This window comes from Tasmannia lanceolata, unplaced genomic scaffold (assembly GCF_043159265.1).
Source record: "Tasmannia lanceolata isolate RefF3 unplaced genomic scaffold, GAP_Taslan_0.1 ptg000018l, whole genome shotgun sequence".
Classification (NCBI taxonomy): Eukaryota; Viridiplantae; Streptophyta; class Magnoliopsida; order Canellales; family Winteraceae; genus Tasmannia; species Tasmannia lanceolata.
The window spans coordinates 21999308-22019669 of record NW_027518695.1 but is presented as its reverse complement, the minus strand read 5'-3'; the positions used below and the strand labels follow the sequence as shown (position 1 = coordinate 22019669).

Here is a 20362-nt window from a genome sequence, read left to right as displayed (position 1 = left end):
GGCACACTGGGGTCACCACGCCCTAGCTACAACTTGTTGGGACCAAGGTAAAACTCACCCTTAAAAGCTAGCCGTTAAGGGGAGGGTGCCCAAGTCCTTATAAAGCCCCCACATCTATTACTTATCCGATGTGGGATCTTTGCTTTCACATGGAGCCCCCAACATATTTAACACCCAGCCCACTATCTCTATCCAAATCCATGCATATAGTGGTCCCACCATTTTACACTATATTTTGATAGGGTTTTGATTAGGGCTGCAACTTGGGTCGGGTTTTACCCGACCCGCATCGACATGACCCGAAAATAGCTTGGGTTGGGTTCATGTTTCTCAGGTTTCGGGTCGAGCCGGGTCTACAATCCAAAAGCCCGCATGAATCTTGGGTCGAGCCAGGTTTGAAAGGGCCCGACCCGACCCGAGTTACTTAAGTTATAGTATGTATTTTTTTTCCAAAACTTTGTTACTTTAAAAGTGAAAACTTAAAAGTACAACTCACGCTCGCACGCAATCACAGGGGCTCTTTCCATCTTCTATTCGTTTCCCCCTTTAGCTCTAGGGTTTCAAGTTTCAACTAAATAGTTAATGCACTAAATAGTTTGTTGTTTATCTCATATGAGTATAATCATTTTCAATTGGTAATGCATCAATTTATTCTCTTTGAACTAGTTATTAGTTAATGCACTAAAGAGTTTGCCATGCTTGAGTTTTTCTACTTCTATGAGTTGAGTTGCCTTGCCAAACAAGAGTTTTCCTTAAAAAATTGCATCAACGTAAAAAAACCCGACCCGACCCTAGATTTATCATGGGTAGGGCCTGTTGTGAAATTTTCCTCTAAATATAAAATTATGGCGTACCTGATTTCTGAATTTTCTAGAAAAACAGAAAATAAATTTTTAGATGAAACCTTTTCGATGTGGCGAGATGAGGCACGGACTAGGTTGTTATCTTTAAAGTGATTTTACGTCTGCGGACAAAACCTCCGGTGCAACTGATCCGAACGCAATCACCCTCGGGATACAACAGCCCGACGCACCGTCGTTATTTATCTGAGTTGCACGATCAGATAAATCCGAACCAAACAGCGAACACTCTGAATGCCCAACAATTATAATAAAATAGAGAAGGAAGACAATAACAGAACACTATAGATATAATCATGTTCTGTTAACAACAGAGGGAACGAAAGAGGGAACGAAAGCAATGTTCTGTTAAGAACAGTAAAAAATAATGTTCTGTTAAGAACAGAGAGAGAAGACAGATAAAGATAGTATATATTAAAAACGTTGGTAATCATCTGTTTTTATAGACTAAACGTGTTTGTTTAAGACACCATTTTAAAACAGTAAACACGCCATTTTAAAAATGTAAATATCCTATAATGCGTAAAGACATAACCCTTTAATTAGGCCAAACCCAAACCCAAACCACACCACACGCACGTGCACCAGCGCCCACGCCCACGCCCCGACCTGACACAGCACGGCTCGGCTCGGCGCGCGCGCGTGTGTGTGTGTGTTTTTTTTTAATTTGTTCTTTGAAAAATTCCCATGGCAAACAAATTGAATGCCCTTGAAAAGCCTAAGCCTTTGTCTCAACACTCCATCTTATATGGATGGGAGAATTTTTCTCACTTTCCCATCTTGGACTAAACTTTTGAGAGGTAAGAGAGCCTCCTTCAAAAGTTCAAATGTTTTTGTGGGAAATTACAAAAGAAGAGAATCTTTTAAAAATTTGAAAGCAAAAAAGAATCTTTTGCAAAAGCAAATGTCCTTTCATTTTTAATATTAAAAATACTAACAATCCCCCACTTATTTTAATAGAAAAAATACTAGTAAAACTTAATGCTGGGCAATTAGCAAAGTATCACGTATAATAAAGGTGACTATGTCTTGAACCTTCACTTAGTGTTAATGCATTCTAACTGTAAGGAATTGATAGTGACTATGTCTTGGACTACAATCCTTGGGTACAGAGAGACGTGCACCACACACGTGATACTAAAGTGTTCAATTGGTTCCAAAAAGCTCGCACATTATGGTCATGTGCTACATCCCAGTATCCATGTAAGCATAAGAGAATCGGTCCTCTTCTCTTTTGGAAGCGGCCCACTTCCACGCTAAAATGTAGGTGAGTCTATCAAGGATGCTCCTGTCCTAGACTTCCATCCCATACGAGCTATAGATCTCATTAAGAATAATAAGTCAACCTTACAAACGCTTCAGGATATCATGCTTGGGTTACACCATAGGTATGGACATTGAGGTAAACTCGAAATCAGCATGATCGTCCACAAGTTACACTATGACTCATTTTTCCCATTGAAAACCTAGTTCTTGGGATCTCCAGTCCCTAGGTTGGGTATCCATCATAGGTAACTATTTACAAATGGGCTTTAGTCCCATCCCCCTCGATGTATTGCAGATTTTCTCCCTTGACGAGGCCTTCGTTAAGGGATCCGCCAAATTATCACGAGATCTCACAAAGTCAATGGTGACCGATCCATTAGAGATCAACTCTCTCACAGTACTGTGCTTCCAGCGTACCTGTCGCGATTTTTCATTTTAGTACTTATTATGTACTCTTCCAATAGCAGCTGTGTTGTCACAGTGAATCAAAATAGTGGTAACAGGTCTTTCCTAGATAGGTATATTGGATAAAAAGTTTCTTAACCAACTAGACTTCACATGCAGAGGTTAGTGCAATTAGATCAGATTCCATAGTGGACTGAGCAATAATAGTCTGTTTCTTGGATCTCCAAGAAATCACACCACTATCAATAGTGAAAACATAACCAGTAGTAGCCTTGGAATCTTCTGACAAAGTATTCCAATTGGCATCGCTGAAACCCTCTAAAACAGTAGGAAACCTATGGTAGTGAATCCCATTATTAATGGTTCGTTTAAGGTATCTCATGACTCGTGATATAGTATTCCAATGTTCTATATTAGGATTACTAGTAATTCTATATAATATACCTACGGCATATGCTATATCAGGTATGGTACAGTCTGTAGCATATCTTAAACTACCAATAATACTAGCATACTCTTTTTGATTAACACTAATACCTTCATTAGAATACAATCTAATACTATGATCAAAAGGAGTACATACTGGATTACAATCAAATTACTTATACTTTTTAAGTATCTTTTTTATATAATGGGACTGGTTTAAAGATATACCACTTTATGTTCTTGTACTCCCCATTTGAGGCAAGGGAGTAAGGAGCGGTTGTTTCATGTATGATTCCTAATGACTTAACAAATTCAGTGAATTCTAATGACTCATATTCACCTCCTATATCACTTCTTAGTCTCTTAATCTTCCTATTGAATTGGTTCTCTACTTCTAATAGGTATTCCTTAAACATTTTTAAGGCTTCACTCTTCTGTCTAATTAAATAGATGATAGTATACTTAGAGAAATCATCTATAAAGGTTATAAAATATCTTTTACCACTAAGGGTCAAGATACCATCTAATTCACATATGTCACTATGGACTAAGTCTAAAAGTTCTGAATTCCTTTTAACACTTTTGAAAGGTTTTCTAGAAATTTTAGCCCTACTACATTTTCACATTTTTTAAAGTCTTCTAAGACTACTTTAGGAATCATACCTAGTACACTCATGTTATGTACATATTTTCTGTTTAGATGACATAACATAGTATGCCTGAATTAACACAAGAAAGCATGTAAACAAAAGAATCACTTTATTCATTAGTTCAACATTTAGTTTGAACATTCCATCACATGCATATCCATTACCAACAAAGGATCCAAACTTGGTTACAATATACTGGTCAGACTCTATGGTTTGTTTAAAACCAGCCTTAATAAGAAAAAACCAGACACTAAGTTCTTCCTCATGTCTGGTGTATGAAGAACATCTTTCAGCATCACTTTCCGCCCTGAAGTGAAGCAAAGCTCAACGTCCCCAACACCGAGTACCTTTGTAGTATGCGAGTCCCCTAGAAGCATCTTCTTCTCATTATTTGCGGGAGCATACGTCTTGAACCACTTCCTGTCAAAACACACATGACGGGACGCACCAGTATCGACCCACCACCCATCAGATCCTCCAACAACACTAACTTCAGTGATCATAGCCACATGTGGCTCTTCTGTCACGTTGGCTTGAGAGACTGGTGCATTCTTCTTATGTCGACACATCCATGCAATATGACCTTTGAGACCACAAATATAACACACAACTTTGGAATAGTCATTCTTTCCAGAAGTTGGATTTTGGTTCTGATGCTTGAAGGTATCTCGGTTTTGGTTCTGTTGCTTTTTCTTCAACTTCTTTTTGGGCTTCAGATTCACTTGCGGTTTCTAATTTTGGTTATTAACTACAGAAATGACATTCACATTAGTTACATTTTTCTTATTCCCTTCTTTCTTATCTTGGTTACGATTTTCTTCTTCGATCCGAAGACGAACAAGAAGACCCTCCATAGATAATTCTTTAGTTTTATGAAGAAGGGAATTTCTAAATTCTTTCCAAGAAGGGGGTAATTTGTCAATCACGGCTGCCACTTGAAATTGTTCACTTATAGTCATTCCTTCTGCAAGGATGTCGTGAACAAGTTTTTGCAACTCGTGGGTTTGAGAAATCACCGTCTTCTCATCCACCATATAATATCTAAAATACTTGCTAACTGCATATTTTTTAGACCCGGCCTCTTCCGTATCATATTTCTTTTGTAAGGCTTCCCAAAGGGTAATGGAATCCTTACAATTACTATAAAAATTGTACAATTCGTCGGAGAGGCAATTGAGAATAAAGTTTTGGCATAGGAAATCAGAATCTTTCCAGTTCTTTTCCAAAGTAGATCTCTAACAAGTTCAAGTTCTAATCGCCAAGGCCTTAGGTCTTCCAAAACATGGGTTGCTTTCTTGGTAGTTAAAAAGAAAAACATTTTCTTCTTCCATCTTTTAAAATTAGCACCACTGAATCGAAATGACTTATTTGGATTTGAGGAATCTGACATAATCTCATCATAGGATGCCATATTTTGGAAAGAGGAAAACATAAACGAAAATCACCTTAAAATTGTTGTGAAAATTTTCTCTAAATATAAAATTATGGCGTAACTGATTTCTGAATTTTCTGGAAAAACGGAAAATAAATGATTAGATGAAACTTTTTCGATGCGGCGAGACGAGGCACGGACTAGGTCGCTCTCTTTAAGGTGATTTTGCGTCTCTATGGAAAAAACCTCTGGTGCAACAGATCCAAATGCAGTCCCCTCCCAGGATACAACAACCCGATGCATCGTCGCTATTTATCTAAACTGCACGATCAGATAAATCCGAATCAAACGGCGAACACTCCGAATGCTCAACAATTATAATAAAATAGAAACAGAAGAAAATAACAGAACACTGTAGATATAATCATGTTCTGTTAACAACAGAGGGAACGAAAGAGGGAACGAAAGCAATGTTCTGTTAAGAACAGTAAAAAACAATGTTCCGTTAAGAACAAGAGAGAAGACGACACAAATAGTATATATTAAAAACGTTGGTAATCATCTGTTTTTATAGACTAAACGTGTATGTTTAACACATCCTTTTAAAACAGTAAACTCGCCCTTTTAAAAACGTACATATCCTTTAATGCGTAAAGATACAACCTTTTAAACGTTATTCCAAAATTAGAGTCGTTTGTTAAAACTTTATTAAGAGGGTTCTAACGGGTTTAACATAAAGCAAAGAGACACGACTCTTGGTATTAAAAAGATAATCTTGTTTACGCACACGCACGCACATGACCCGGCACGGCTCGGTGCGCGCGTGTGTGTGTGTTTTTTTTTATTTGTTCTTTGTAAAACTCCCAAGGCAAACAAATTGAATGCCCTTGAAAGGCCCAAGCCTTTATCTCAATACTCCATCTTATATGGATGGGAGAATTTTTCTCACTTCCCCATCTTGGACTAAACTTTTGAGAGGTAAGAGAGCCTCCTTCAAAAGTTCAAATGTTTTGGTGGGAAATTACAAAAGAAGAAATCTTTTAAAAATTTGAAATTTGGGTGGAAATTTCAAAAGCAAAAAAGAATCTTTTGCTAAAGCAAATGTCCTTTCATTTTTAATATTAAAATACTAACAGGGCCAGGTTTGGGAATCGTAGGTTTTCCGGAAAAAAACCCGACCCGCCCGACCCGAGTTGCAGCCCTAGTTTTGATAGAGTGGGTGCCGCCAACTCCACTCAAAACCCCATGCATGAGGCAAGGCCCATCATTTTGCCTCATCTTTTGATGGAGTGGGTCCAACTATCTACACCCCATCCCATACATAGGGTGGGGCCAACTATTTTGCACTTTCTGTTTTGATAAGATGGTCCTATTATGGAATTGAGCCTGTAGCTCAATGGTAATGCTTTTTTCTTTGACCTAGACCTCGGGGGTTCAATCCGCTTACCTACCAAAAAGAACAGATGGTCCCATTATCTTACACGATATGAAAGGAACACGAGGAGGACATGCCACCCAGCCTTTGAAGAAGACAAAAAAAAGCCATAAAACAATGCAAAGGGCACCAGGAAGCACCTCAAGACAAACTAGAAATTGGGTTTGGTTAGGACATTCCAACTAGTTAGGTTTAGTAGATATTTTCTAGACCTAAAACGTGTAAGGGTGGGTTAAGTATAGCTCTCCAAAACAACCCAAACGCAACCTGCCCAACCAAATTATGTATAGCAGATGCACTAACTTATTCAAGGGCAGTGATAAATCAACCCCCAAATATCTAAAATATACCCCATATCTCTCTCTCTCTCAACTGCCCTATATGGGGGTTGATTTAAGATATATGGGGGTCGATTTATCACTCCCCTTTATTCAATTATCCAAACCATTCTTATGTTGGATCCCACATCCATGCCTCAAAAATCTTTTTCCTTGGACGATATTAACCCTTGGATTTGTAGATAGAAAGCTTTGGATTTTTTTTTCCTCTTTCCATGCTCCTATAGTCCTATCACTGCCATCTCTCAAGTCTCTCCTTGTCCACCCATCTCTAACAATGGCCCCACTAATATTCCATGGAATATTTTATCATGGTTGCCAAACATGACGGTATGTGCAATCGAGATCGTTGATCTTGTAAAATATCATGAGACAATCCACATTGCATTGGACTTATTTTCAATGGAAATCCCGTGCCTGTGCGTATTATAATGTACTATATTTTTTGGAACCCTAAGGCCCTGTTTGCATTGCTAGAATTTTCTTGAAAGTTTGGAAAGGAAAATATATCTAAAATGAGGAATTCTAGACTGAAGGGAGCCCTTGGAAAAAAGAGGTGAAAGGGCTCTCCTATTGGCTACACATCACCATCATGTATTAATAACGGCTGGAAAGTCAAACATGATGGTGATGCACAGCCAATGGGGGAGCCTTTTCACCTCTTTTTTGCAAAGGCTCCCTTCAGTTTAGACTTCGTCATCTAAAATTTCCTACTTTTTCATACACAAGGAAGATAACTTAAATCATTCAAACAAAAAAAAAAAAAAAAACTTTAAACAACTCAATTCAACTTTTACTTAGAAGGACCTTCGAGTTAAGATAATATCCCTCTAAATTAATTAAGCATAATCATGTCATTTCCCTATAAATTGTTTAAGGAAAATAAATTTTCACAAACAAAAATTCCATTAGAAACGTTTTTCTTGCAATCCAAATAGGCCTAAATGACGCTTGATGGGCCATGGGCTAAGGATAATCCGATCAAGGTGTTTTCAATGGCATCTGATCAGGCTTATGTTCTTCACTCAGACCAGGAGGACCCAATAAATGTGTTTTAGTTAAAGCATTTAGGCTCTTATCCTTTTAGCATAAAAGGATTTTGTAGGAGAGAACTGGCACCACATAGCAGATTTCGTCTTATTTATTTAGGGAGCTGATATTTCCGCTCCATTTATAGACTAATCCACTCCAACTTGAAGTGGATTGGTCTAAAAGTGGAGTGGAAATATCCAAAGCATAGGGGAATTGATATTTCTGCTCCCCTTTTAGGCCAATCCACTCCAACAGCTCCCCTTTTAGGCCAATTTAGGCCAAGTTGGAGTGGATTGGCCTAAAAGGGGAGCGGAAATATCAATTCCCTTTATTTAATTCATATGAGGTGCCAAATTGCTTTTTGCTCTTGAGTCTTGATACATCAATCCTCTGTAAGGGCACAGCTTGTTTATTTGTGGTCCTTTATATCTTATTTACCCTGTCTCTTCCGTATGGGTTGCCTCGTGACGTTCTACATAACTATCATGGTTTTAATGCATGCCTTGGGCCCAAAGTTAGGCTCCCTAAAATGGGCTTTAAACAAATTGTACTCACATTTTTTAACCTAAAAATAGGCATAGTTTCTTTTAACACACATAATCCATCCAAATAAAAAGAGCATAGAGGTAATAGTGACTGATCATGAATTATTATTTATGATTTTTCTTAGAAAAGATGACCCAATAGAAGCACAAGTGGGCCTCCTTTTTCAATGGTCCTAAGTCAACCATTTACCACAAGGCTTGATCCGGACGAGTTCTCAACTCAACTCAATAAAGCCTTTGTCCCAAACAAGTTGGCTAAATGAATCCTTTAGAAAAATTTCGTGATGAATGTGAAAGGAATCTATCCGGTTCTAATCCTAACTCTAGTCTGGTTTTTCTACGTTGATCATTTTCTTCCATTCTGCCATATTTGGTCATGTTCTATGTTATGTTCCTAGCTATCAAGTCTTTCCTCACTGTTTCTACTAGAGCTACAACTTGGGTCGGGTTTTACCCGACCCGCATCGACCCGACCCGAAATAGCTTGGGTTGGGTTCATGTTTCTCAGGTTTTGGGTCGAGCCTGGTTTATGATCCAAATGCCCGCATCAATCTCGGGTCGAGCAGGGTTTGAAGGGTCCCAGCCCAACCCGACCCGACCCGAGTTACTTAAGTTATAGTATGTATTTTTTTTTCTAAAACTTTGTTACTTTGAAAGTGAAAACTTAAAAGTAAAACTCACGCACACACGCAATCACAGGGACTCTTTCCATCTTCTGTTTGTTTCCCCCCTTTAGCTCTAGGGTTTCAAGTTTCAACTAAATAATTAATGCACTAAATAGTTTGTTGTTTATCTCATATGAGTATATTCATTTTCATTTGAAAATACAACAATTTATTCTCTTTGGACTAGTTATTAGTTAATACACTAAAGAGTTTGCCATGCTCGAGTTTTTTCTACTTCTATGAGTTGAGTTGCCTTGCTAAACAAGAGTTTTCCTTTAAAAATTGCGTCAAAGTAAAAAAATCCGACCTGACCCGACCCGAGATTTATCATGGGTAAGGCCGGGTTTGGGAATCGTGGGTTTTTCGGAAAAAAACCGGACCCGAGATATTTCTCGGGTTGGGTTGGGTTCTTCAAAACCTGACCCGCCCGACCCAAGTTGCAGCCCTAGTTTCCACTCAAGTTGTTTTTGATCCGGATGGGTTATGCATCAAAAATTCAAAATCCACTCTGTGCCATGAATGTTAAGAGTGACGAGTCATTGCTTTTCTGACCGCCCACTTAATGGCCCCTCGTTTCGGTATTTGTTAGGCAATTTTGTATAAAGCAATTTCACGAGTCACTTTTTCAATACGGAACAACCACATCATATGAATTAAATGAAATAGAGATAAATCATTTGATGTGGTTGTTGTCCGCTGAAAAAGTGAGTAGGCGGAATGGCTTTATGAAATTACGTATAACAAGTCCCCAAAAGAAAAATAAATAAATAAGCACGCAGCCATCACGTGACTGTATAATGCTAAGGCCTTTCTAGAAAAGTTGGGGAAGCATAATTGTTTCTCTTTTATTTGAGGAATGGTAGAATGAAGGGGGCCTCGCAAAAATCAGCTCCAAGGGCGCCCCTATTAGTTGATTTATGCAAAGTGCAGCCTAAAAAAGTGGAATGCGTGTTAGACTCTGCATAAATCAACCAATATTAGGGGCGCCCTTGGAGCTGATTTTTGCAAGGGCGCCCTTCATTCTATTATTGCTCTTTTTATATAAAGGACCTTCAATTATGATGAGATCCCTCTAAATTAACGATAATCATATTACTTCCTTTTAAATTGAGGAACGAAAGGAAATTTTATGATAGAAATGTTTTTAGGGTGTTCGTTCGGTTATAACCGAACCGAATAGACCGAAATTTGATAATCGAAATAATTTTGGTTATCAAATTTCGATAACCGAAACCGAACCAAAATTTCTCAAAACTGAATCGAAACCGAACCGATTAAAAATTCAGTTATTCGGTTATAACCGAATAGTGGGAGAAAAAGAGGGAAAAGCAAAATCTTGGTTTGGATCGGAGGGCTAGGATCATCCTATCGAAATGATTTTTTTAGCACAACCTAATTAAGTTGTGATCAATCAAATGGACGGTTTTGATCATCCAACGGCATGCCCATATAGCACTTTTTTTTTAAAATAATGTTTTTATCATAATTTCGGTTATTCGGTTAACCGATTTTTTTTGTTGTTGAGATAACCGAAACCGAATAACCGAATTTCAAAAAAAAAAAAAAAAACCGAACCAAAAAGGAAAAAAACCGAACCGAACCGTATAATGAACACCCCTAAATGTTTTTTTCGTGCAATCTAGATAGGACCCAACCATTTGGATGCTTGAATTATAGAAGTAAATGGAATGTAATATGGGATTTGCTAGCATCATCGCGGAAGGCATTTTGCAGATGGCCCGTTGCATCTGACAACAGCCACATTATAAATGAAGACAAAACCTGCTGAAAAGTGAGCTGGTGGGGGTGTGGCCAGTGTGCCTTATGCGATGGATGCTACCAAATCCCATGTAAAATATAGGGAAATGTTATCAGCAGTACTGCATTTTGATGAGGGCACTTCTCGCTTTATTAAAAGTACGGTATGGCTAGCACCATAGGATGATCCAAACCGTCCATTAGATGGGCCACAACCTAAATAGGTTAGGCCCCAAAAATCGGAGGGTTGGCACCCTCCGATCTGAATGTTAGAGGGTTAGGAACAACCTATGTAAATGATTTTTGGGGCCCAACCTATATAGGATGTGGCCCATCTAATGGACAGTTTAGATCATCCTATGGTGCGGGCCATACTGTACTTTTAATAAAGTCAGGAGTGCCCTCATCAAAATACAGTAGTGCTGAAAACATTTCCCAATATATATTCCCATTGAGGATCCAAACACTATAGGGAGATAGAAAATGTGCCACTTTTTGGTGCATCCCCGTTTGGTTTGCAGGAATTTTCTAAAAAACTTAGGAAAGGAAAAAAATTATTAAAATTATTTACTTTTTTACAATAAAAAGAAATATAACTTGAACTAATCCTCTTTAATTTTTACTTAGAGTCACCTTCAATTGATGATGCATGAAAGGGTGCAATTGCATAAACACTTAAACAGCCGAAAAAAGGCCCTTGATTGGGCCATATCAATTTTAGGAGAATTGGTTGAGAAAGTAAATTCGGTTGCACTTAATGAAGTTGATCTAATTAAGGGCCCTTTTCCGACTGTTTACGCAAGGCCGCCCTTGCATCTTTCATAGTTTTAGGGAAGTCATATATCAGCCCCCCCTTTTTTTTACTTGGGACGGCCAGCTCCAAGCTCCCGTGTATCTATGACTACAGAGGAGATGATGTACTTCACATGAGAAGGATTCAACCGGCTTTATTGCCATATTGCTAGTCTCATGTAAAGAAAAGTGGCAAATTTATCATTTCCTTGGGGCCGTTTGAATATGTGGATTTTAGAATCTCAGATTTCCTCAAAATCGTAGTTAGGACTTGGGATACGAGAGAAGAAAGAGACCGAGAGAACCTTGGATTTTAAGTAAGAAATCTCAGGGTTTTAGAAATCTCTCCCACATCCTGAGATTTCTAAAACATGGAAAGATTGGATGAACTCCTGCTCTCTTGCTGAGGGAAAGAAGGACAAGAAAACAGAAAACGACGGCTGGTCTCCTTCTTCTTCTCTTGTCTCTCATTTATGATTTTGAATAAATCCAAGATTCTAAAATCCGCGTACCCAAACACCACCTTACTTTTATCATTTCCTTTAGAAATGTTTTTCTTGCAATCCAAACAGAGTAGAGGGGGAACGAAGAGCTAAAAAAGAAAGCATCTTTTGAGGGCATTTTCGTCATTAACGTATAAAAACCAAAAAAAAAGAAACAAAAAGAATTAAAGAAAGAAATAAGAAGGTGCAAGAGAAAGAAAGCAAGTCAGTCGGTTTGTGGGGGCAAGACGAGAGAGACACCCTCTCAGATAAATCCAGACAAAAAAGAGAAAGAAAAGAGAGAGAGAGAGGGTGGAAAGAGACCAAATTTCAATGCACCGATTCCTCCCCAACCCTCTTCCCTAGACCCCCAAACCCCCATACCTCTCTCTCTCTCTCTCAATCTCTCATCACCTCCCACGCACCCACACCCAAACAAACCCATCAAAGAAGAAGAAAGAAGAAGAAAAAACGCTACCGTCCTTCGCGCGATGCGGAAAGCAAGAGGAACAGCTCCGGCCACCACCACCACAATCGATTTATCAAAAGAAAATCGATTCAGAGGCGTAAGAAAACGCCCCTGGGGAAGATTCGCAGCCGAGATCAGAGACCCCATAAGGAAAACTCGAGTCTGGCTCGGCACTTTTGACTCCGCAGAAACCGCGGCTCGAGCCTATGACTCCGCCGCTCGTACCCTCCGTGGCCCAAAAGCCAAAACAAATTTCCCAATTCCCCCCCTCCCTTTTCCTAATCCACCCCCCTTTCAACAACAACTACCCACCACCAGTAGCCTCTCCAGCACCGTCGAATCCGTCAGCGGTCCGAAACTCTCCACCACTGCTGGTGGCGCCACCCACCTCCGTCGGTGTCACCGCCCTCCTCTGCCGGTCATCCCTGATGATTGCCATAGTGATTGTGATTCTTCGTCTTCCGTCGTGGATGATGGTGATATCGCTTCTTCGTTTCGTATACCCTTCGATTTCGATCTGAATTTACCTCCTCCGGTTGACTCCGGTGATGATTTTCCGATCACGGCGCTCCGCCTCTGATCAAAGATAAGATCAATCTTTTTTACTATTTTTATGGGGAACAATTGGGTTTTTTTTTGCCCTTTTAGATTTTATGTGGATTAGTGTTTGTACTTTTGTGATCTGGGTTCTTGTTTTTGGATCGGATCGGATCTGGGTTTGTTTTGCCTAGATCGGGTTCTTCGTCCTTCTGTTTCTGTACCAAAAGGAAAAAAAAATCTAATTCAATAGACTGGAATAGTAATTAAGATCTTAAATTGGCTTGTTCCCTTTCTTGGGTATCTTTTCTATTTGGCTTTTGGTTCTACTTTTATTTGGAATGGGTGATGAAAGGATAATATGAAAGATGAGATTGTGGAACTGAGCTTCGCAGAGTGCTCGCATTAGGGCATCTTAGGCTTAAAATTGAGCCCTTGGTGGCGCACAACAGGATGAGTGATGGTTCAAATCACATGCTTGTGGTTTCTCTTGTTTGGTATATGATTGCGATTCAATCGTTCTTCGTCTGAGAGTTCTAATAGGATCTGGAACCTTCATTCCACACCCAACTTGCAATTTTCTAATCTTCTCTACCATTTTATTGTTCTTTTTTTTAAACAGATAATTGCATTGCAGTAGAAATAGAAAAGAAAAGAACCATCATCTTCTTCTTTATCATCTTATTTTTTTTAGAAACAGAAAATTGCATTGCAGCAAAAAAAGGAAAAGATCATCTTCTTCTCTGTCATTTTATCTATATTCTTATCTGCATCTATGAATGACCCATGTGAGATGAGTAGATGCACATGGAGTTGTGAGGTTTGTAAAGTGAGTAATGCACATTAACCATTATTATTGGCATAACCTTCTCTACTATACATACATCTTGTTGGTGCATCATGATTTTGACTCCTTTACTTCACATGGGTGTGTTGGTACTCTCTCTGGTGAGTTACATGAAATGAGTAGTTTTGGTGTATTTGAACGTTTTTCTTCTTCTCCTTTCATTCATTGTCTGTGTTTCCTCTCAAATAGTCTTCTAATAATAATACCAATCGATGGCACTGTTAATAATGGCAATAGTAAAACCCATAATCGGACTTTTAGCTCCATTATTTAGTTCATTGGATTCCAGAGTGGTTTAGCTTGATTAAACAGTTTTCTTTTTGTTGAGACACCTATTCTTTCTTTCACATGTGATCAGCATACCTCCTCTAAAGGGTTTGTTGAGTTTGTTTGTTAACCACAGGAATAGAAATCGTTGGATAAGCTGTACCTTGGGTATCTTGAAATTGTTTTGTCTGTTCACCAATTGTGTCCACTAATATTTTATCTAAGAACAAAGGTTCAACCGAACAGAGGATAGCATGTCTATGGTCTATCCAGATGAGATAAAACCAAGCTTGCTATTCCATGGTGAAAAGCCCTAAAAAGGGTTTGCAAGAGAAGTATAGGTGGTATATGGTGTAGGTAGTATATGGTGTCCCAAGAGAAATTAGGTGGGTCGATAGGTGTACTTACTATCAGATCCACCTATGTCTTGGTCACAATCCTTTTAAGGTCTCTTATCGGTTTCTGTTTGGAGTGCTTTTCGCATCTTAATTCCGGGCCTTAAAATATGTATCTAATGTGAACTTCTCACAACTAGTTGTTGTGCCCAAATCCTATCCATTGACGTTTGGACCCTTTGAATCATGGGCTTTCAATGGGTATGAAACCAACGATAGTCTCTTAACACATCAACAACTATTTGCCTTTATCTTAGTTCCTTTGCGGCCAGTTTCTTTGATTCCACTCTCAGTCAGGCTGCCGGTTTATGTAACAAACACTCTTAAAATAAAGCGATCACCTGCCTCTTTATTTTATTCACCTTGTATCATGTTTTTAATTCTCTATGTTTAACCAATTGCAAATCTTTTCTATTAATCTCATCTCACTTTAGTAATTCTCTTTTTAACCAAATGTAAATGTTTTCTATTCCCAAACTATGTAATAAGTTACATCTAGAGAGGAGTAGAGAATTTGTATAGCACTAAGGTCCATGTGTAGCTGCGGGTAATCTTAGTGCCGTCTTTGACTTTATAAGAGGTTGTTGTTGGATCAAACATCAAGGACAGCACTTGCCTACTCGGCTAGACCTGGTAAACAAGGAAAAATAACATACCATTTTCCAAACCAGTGAGAGATTTTCCCACAATTCCATACATGTTTGACGCATTATCCCGTAAAAAAAAATCCAACCACAACATTTCTCCCCCAAAAAATCCCTTATCTCCTCTAGATTGATGAGCCCGCTGTCACCGATTGTCACTTTTTCTTAAATGACAAGCCCATATTGTTCCGAACCTAAATCGGTTCACAACGGTTTTTTACCTTCTCGGAGGGAAGATTGGGGGTTGACCCACTTCGAGGGAAGGGTCGTCCTCCTTTGTGCCACAAAAACACAATTTCTCAAATTAAATTCTTCATTCCTCTAAAAGTCTGCGTACATGATATTTATAGAAAATCTCTAATCTAACTAGACCTTATCAATAACACTCCTACTTATCCTAAATAACTAGAAAGCAAAATCCCAAAACTAACAAAATATAAACAAACTTATTTCTTCACATTCCTTCCCCCTTGAAATCAACTTTGTCCCCAAGGTTGGATTATTAGTGAAATTAATTTATTCCACTGGGATCCCAGATCTTATTGGGTTTAATTTTATTGAACGCCGTAATTGCCGCCATGCCTTCACGTTCTTCATAAGCAATGAGCACGATCTTTCGAATCTCCCTCTAAAAATTAGATGGAAGAAAATACGATTTTCCAGAGCGGCTCTTCAAAGCGATGGAATGATCGAATGGGTTGAAAAAATCAAGATGAATCTTTGCATGGCGTTCAACTAAATCATGTTCGACGACTTCAATTTGCACATTTTTCATATTTAACTTTCTTTCTTCTCGCATTTCCTTGATCAACATGCTGATTTTGTCCAGGCCTTCTGAAAATCGTCGCTGTTCTTCCATAAATTCTGAGAAAATCTTGTAAAAAATCATCACGCAAGGAATTCCAAATCTCACAACCCATGGCGCAGGATTGACGGCTTTGATGCCACTTGTTGCGAACCTAAATCGGTTCGCAACGGTTTTTGATCTTCTCGGAGGGAAGATTGGCCTCTTGACCAACTTCGAGGGAAGGGTCATCCTCCTTTGTGCCATGAAAACACAATTTCTCAAATTAAATTCTTCATTCCTCTAAAAGTCTGCTTACATGATATTTATAGAAAATCTCTAATTTGACTAGACTTTATCAATAACACTCCTACTTATCCTAAACAACTAGAAAGCAAATTCCAAAACTAACAAAATCTAAACAAACTTATTTCTTCCAAGTGGACACCTAACACATATAGTGTCCAACCATACATATGCTAAGGCCAGCTAGCTCGAGTGCATTGCTTTAAGCTTGCACTCGTCATGCATTGCTTTAAGCTTCTCATGAGTTAATCGACGTGAGGCCATTAAGCCTTCTGCAAGTTCATCCAAGTTAGGAGGCATTTTCACGCCACTAAGGGTGTGTTCGGCAAAGCTTCTCATTTTTCGCCCAATAACCATGAAAGAAACGGATTGATGGGATCTTGGAGCGACTCCACGTTGCTAATTAGAATCCCATCTTTTTAGGGTGTAAAACGCATCAAAAGTAAGAAATTTAGAAACAGGCTTGTGATGGGTTGGAGAGCCGAACAAGATTTTTGGGATTTTCCTATTTTTTCTCATTCTTGCGCCTACAAAATAGGCGGAAACTACTTTTGTAATGGTTGCCGAACACGCCCTAAATTTACAAAACCTCACAGTCTATCTGTTGAAGGCATAGATTTATGCCATGAGTCAATCTGTCGGACTAAAGGTCCTGCACAATAGCTAAATCCAACTAGAGATGAAGCAAGGTCTAGTCACATTCCGCTCCACCGAGTCCACGCAACACTGTAGCATGAGTCCTATGACTTGGAAGCACAAGGTACACGATCATAGTAGAAGCCAAATATTCAAGATTGTAGCATAAGTCTTATAACTTGGGAGCACAAGTTACACGACCACACTAAGAGCCAAATATGCAAGACTGTAGCATAAGTCAACACGTCTCGCTAAGATACCTAGAACCCACAAAGGCACAAGGCACAACTTTACTGCATCCCAATCCGCCAAGACTGAAAGCTGTGTCATCCATGGTGCAAACCTACATTATGGACCAATCTGCAAGACCATTGTCTTGCAGGGATGGCCAAAGCCACTCCAGTACGGACTCATGGAAAGTCCTGGATGTGCTGAGGATGCTACAATATAGTCACAATATAACTTGTAGCCTGTACCCAAATCTCCCCCAATATGCTTCGAAATGCCATTAAAGTTTTCTAACATGAACTTATTCGCAAATTGTTGGGTGTGCTTAATATTCACACTCCAACTTGAGGTTGAGGCGGAGTATTAGGAAAAAAAATTTGCACACAATATTCCATCAAGGAATATTTTTGAAAGTATCAGTACTTTTTTTTTGAATAGTATTGGAAAATATCTGTACTAAATATTCTGTCAAGGAATATTGAGAAATGAATAGAGTTGTCAAGGAATAATGGAAAATAAATCCACACAATAATGAAGGGGACGGCCCAGTGCAAAAGGCTCTCGCATCGCGGGGTCTGGGGAGGGCTAGATGTACGCAACCTTACCCTGCTTTGTAGAGAGGCTGTTTCTGTAACTCGAACTTGTGACCACCAGGCCACAATTGAGAAACCTTACCGTTGCGCCAAGGTTCGCCTCTCGCCTCCTTTAATCAGGAACTCCAAAATGTATAGTTTACCTTTTCTTCTCCTTCATCTACGATCCCAAACAAGGGATTCGTTTTGCACTCTTTGTATATAAATATACATGTATAATGAAGGAGATAATGTATTCTAAGCAAGGTTTTAAATTCCGGTTTAAGGAGTGATTTCAAATTTATAGGCCGAAATTTCAAAATTTGGGGCAAAATCCATGAAATCAAATAAAACAATATTTTATTCCATAGAAAATTTCGGATGAAATCCCCGAAATTCCGAAATTTCAGGAAAGTATTATTTAACGAAAAAATCTTCTTTTTGGGTGAAATCCCTGAAATTTCGGCCGAAATTTCAGGGAAAATTTTTCAACTATTTCTGGTATACCCGACTTCGGTAACGTTCTCGACCGAAACCCAAAATTTCGAATTTCGGTCGAAATTTAAAACCTTGATTCTAAGTTCATTCAATAAAACTTTATTGTGAATTTTTGTCATGTCATTTAATTGCATTTATAGCGGCTCTGAAAAATGTAAAATTAAAGGAATGATAAATATGGTTGGGAGATGTGGATCCAATGATGTTCTTCTCGTTTCCCAAATTTAGGCGAAGCACGCTTCTTACCTGTTTCCTCTTAATTAAGAGTATGCTTCCTATTTAGGCCTAAAAGTATATTTCCTGCTTTTGATAATGTTAAGGGAGCGTATTTAAAAAAAGAGTGCATCTAAAGCTTGAAAACTCATTTTAAGTTTCAAATGAAAGTTGCGTGGATCTTTATTTCGAAATCTTAACATTAAATATTGTGAAACAACCAATTACTCCAAAAGCTCCAGCTGTTGTTGGAGATGGCATTATTTAATCTTTAATACTTTTAACACTCCGCCTCACGTGTGGCCCCTCTTTTAGGGTTGGCCTACACGTGGACATGTGGCCCCTCTTTTGGATTGGCCATTACATGTGAATTTTTAATATCAACGAGTTTTGAACCCATGACCTTTTCTATGATACCATGTGAAACGAGCAATCACTCCAAAAGATTGAGCAATTGGAGGTGACATAATTTAATCTTTTATACTTTTAACAAATATACATAAATAAAATATGTGAAAGTATAATTTCCTAAAATTAATAATTCTAATTAGCTGTGAAGCCTTCTTTTTTACTTGTAATCCTTATCTATATAAACATGTCCTCCCTAACCTACTACTACAATCCTAATCTTTCTATGTACTTCCAATTCACTTACAATAAGGCTTCTTACATGCTTCCTGTAGACTTTCAGTGACACTTCCTACACATTTTCTCTTTACTTTATTTCGAGTTTTTCGCTCCCCATATTTTCCCTTTTTGTAAATCCCTCACTTCCCGCACTCATTTTTCACTCTCACAACTATGGGATAAACTGAAAGATCTCACGTCGGAAAGAGAGGAAAAGTTACTAGGCTATATATGTGGATTTTTCCTCTCCCTATGTAAACGTGTTTTCAGCATCTCCAAGGGGCAGGTCAGGCATGGTGAGTGCAACTGGAAAACAAAACCCGGGAGGGTAGATTACCCAGAACCGGACAATATCTACACATTTGGGTTGGGGCTTGACATAAACACTCTTGCTTTGCTCTGTACTTAGCACAAAAGTATAAGATGAGGACTATTAATCTTACGGCTCAACAAGTGACTCCATCGTGGTCTCACAACGACCAAATGATCCTAGCCATACCATTGCATGCAAACATCAGCCATCCAATCTATCAATTTTGAATAGAAAATTCTCAAAAGATAAAAACTGTGACGTAAAACATAATTTATGCCCATTTAACGTAGAAAGAAACACATCCTAAGGAAAACAATCATCGTACGATATTACCACTGCCACGTGTACTATGATCAGGTCCACGAGGCGATCACGAGTCTGGCCTATTGTCCTTGGTCCCACCACCATGCGAAGATTTTAGATCTTTGATCAACCTTGATTTAAAAAAAAAGAAGATTTGCTAGCCAATTTTGGGGAAAGCCATTTCGCAGCGAGCTTTTGCATGTGAGAACAACCACCTCAGATGAATTAAATGAATAAGGCAAAATGTGCCAAGAAGTCAACCCGTGTTGCTGTTCTCACATGCAAAAGCCAGCTGCGAAATGCGAAATTGCTATCTGTGAAATTGGCTAACAAGTCCCTAAAAAAAGCCTTTAAGATATCTTTAAACCATTGATTCTTCCCAGGCCTCTCAATCTTTAAGATATCATCATTATTCTTTACAGATCGGAGGGCTAGGATCATCCTATGGAAATGATTTATGGGACACAACCTATTTACATTGTGGCCCACCAAATGGACGGTTTGGCTCATCCTATGGTGTGGGCTGTACAGTCCATTTTGAAAAATAGGGGTGAATATTGTAATAGAATGGGGTGAATCTATCACCGCCCTTTCTTAATTCTGAGTTTTTGTACGGTTGAGATTTGTTTCCTCCATTTGATATGCTTAATCTGAGCCGTCCAAACGCCAATAGACAAACAGTGTATGTTGGCTTGAA

The 20362-nt window shown here is 38.7% G+C and overlaps 1 protein-coding gene across 1 annotated transcript; it reads left to right on the top strand.

Moving 5' to 3' along the window:
* The first annotated feature begins 12235 nt into the window (after window positions 1-12235).
* Window positions 12236-13311, top strand: ERF3 (ethylene responsive element binding factor 3). The gene has a single exon (XM_077361080.1). It carries the CDS (start codon window positions 12518-12520, stop codon window positions 13073-13075), a length of 558 nt encoding a protein of 185 aa, XP_077217195.1. The 5' UTR covers window positions 12236-12517; the 3' UTR covers window positions 13076-13311.
* Window positions 13312-20362: the final 7051 nt, after the last annotated feature.

Bases quoted from the DNA above. Each gene is read 5' to 3' on its own strand.
- ERF3 (XM_077361080.1), top strand. From the start codon at position 12,518: ATGCGGAAAGCAAGAGGAACAGCTCCGGCCACCACCACCACAATCGAT.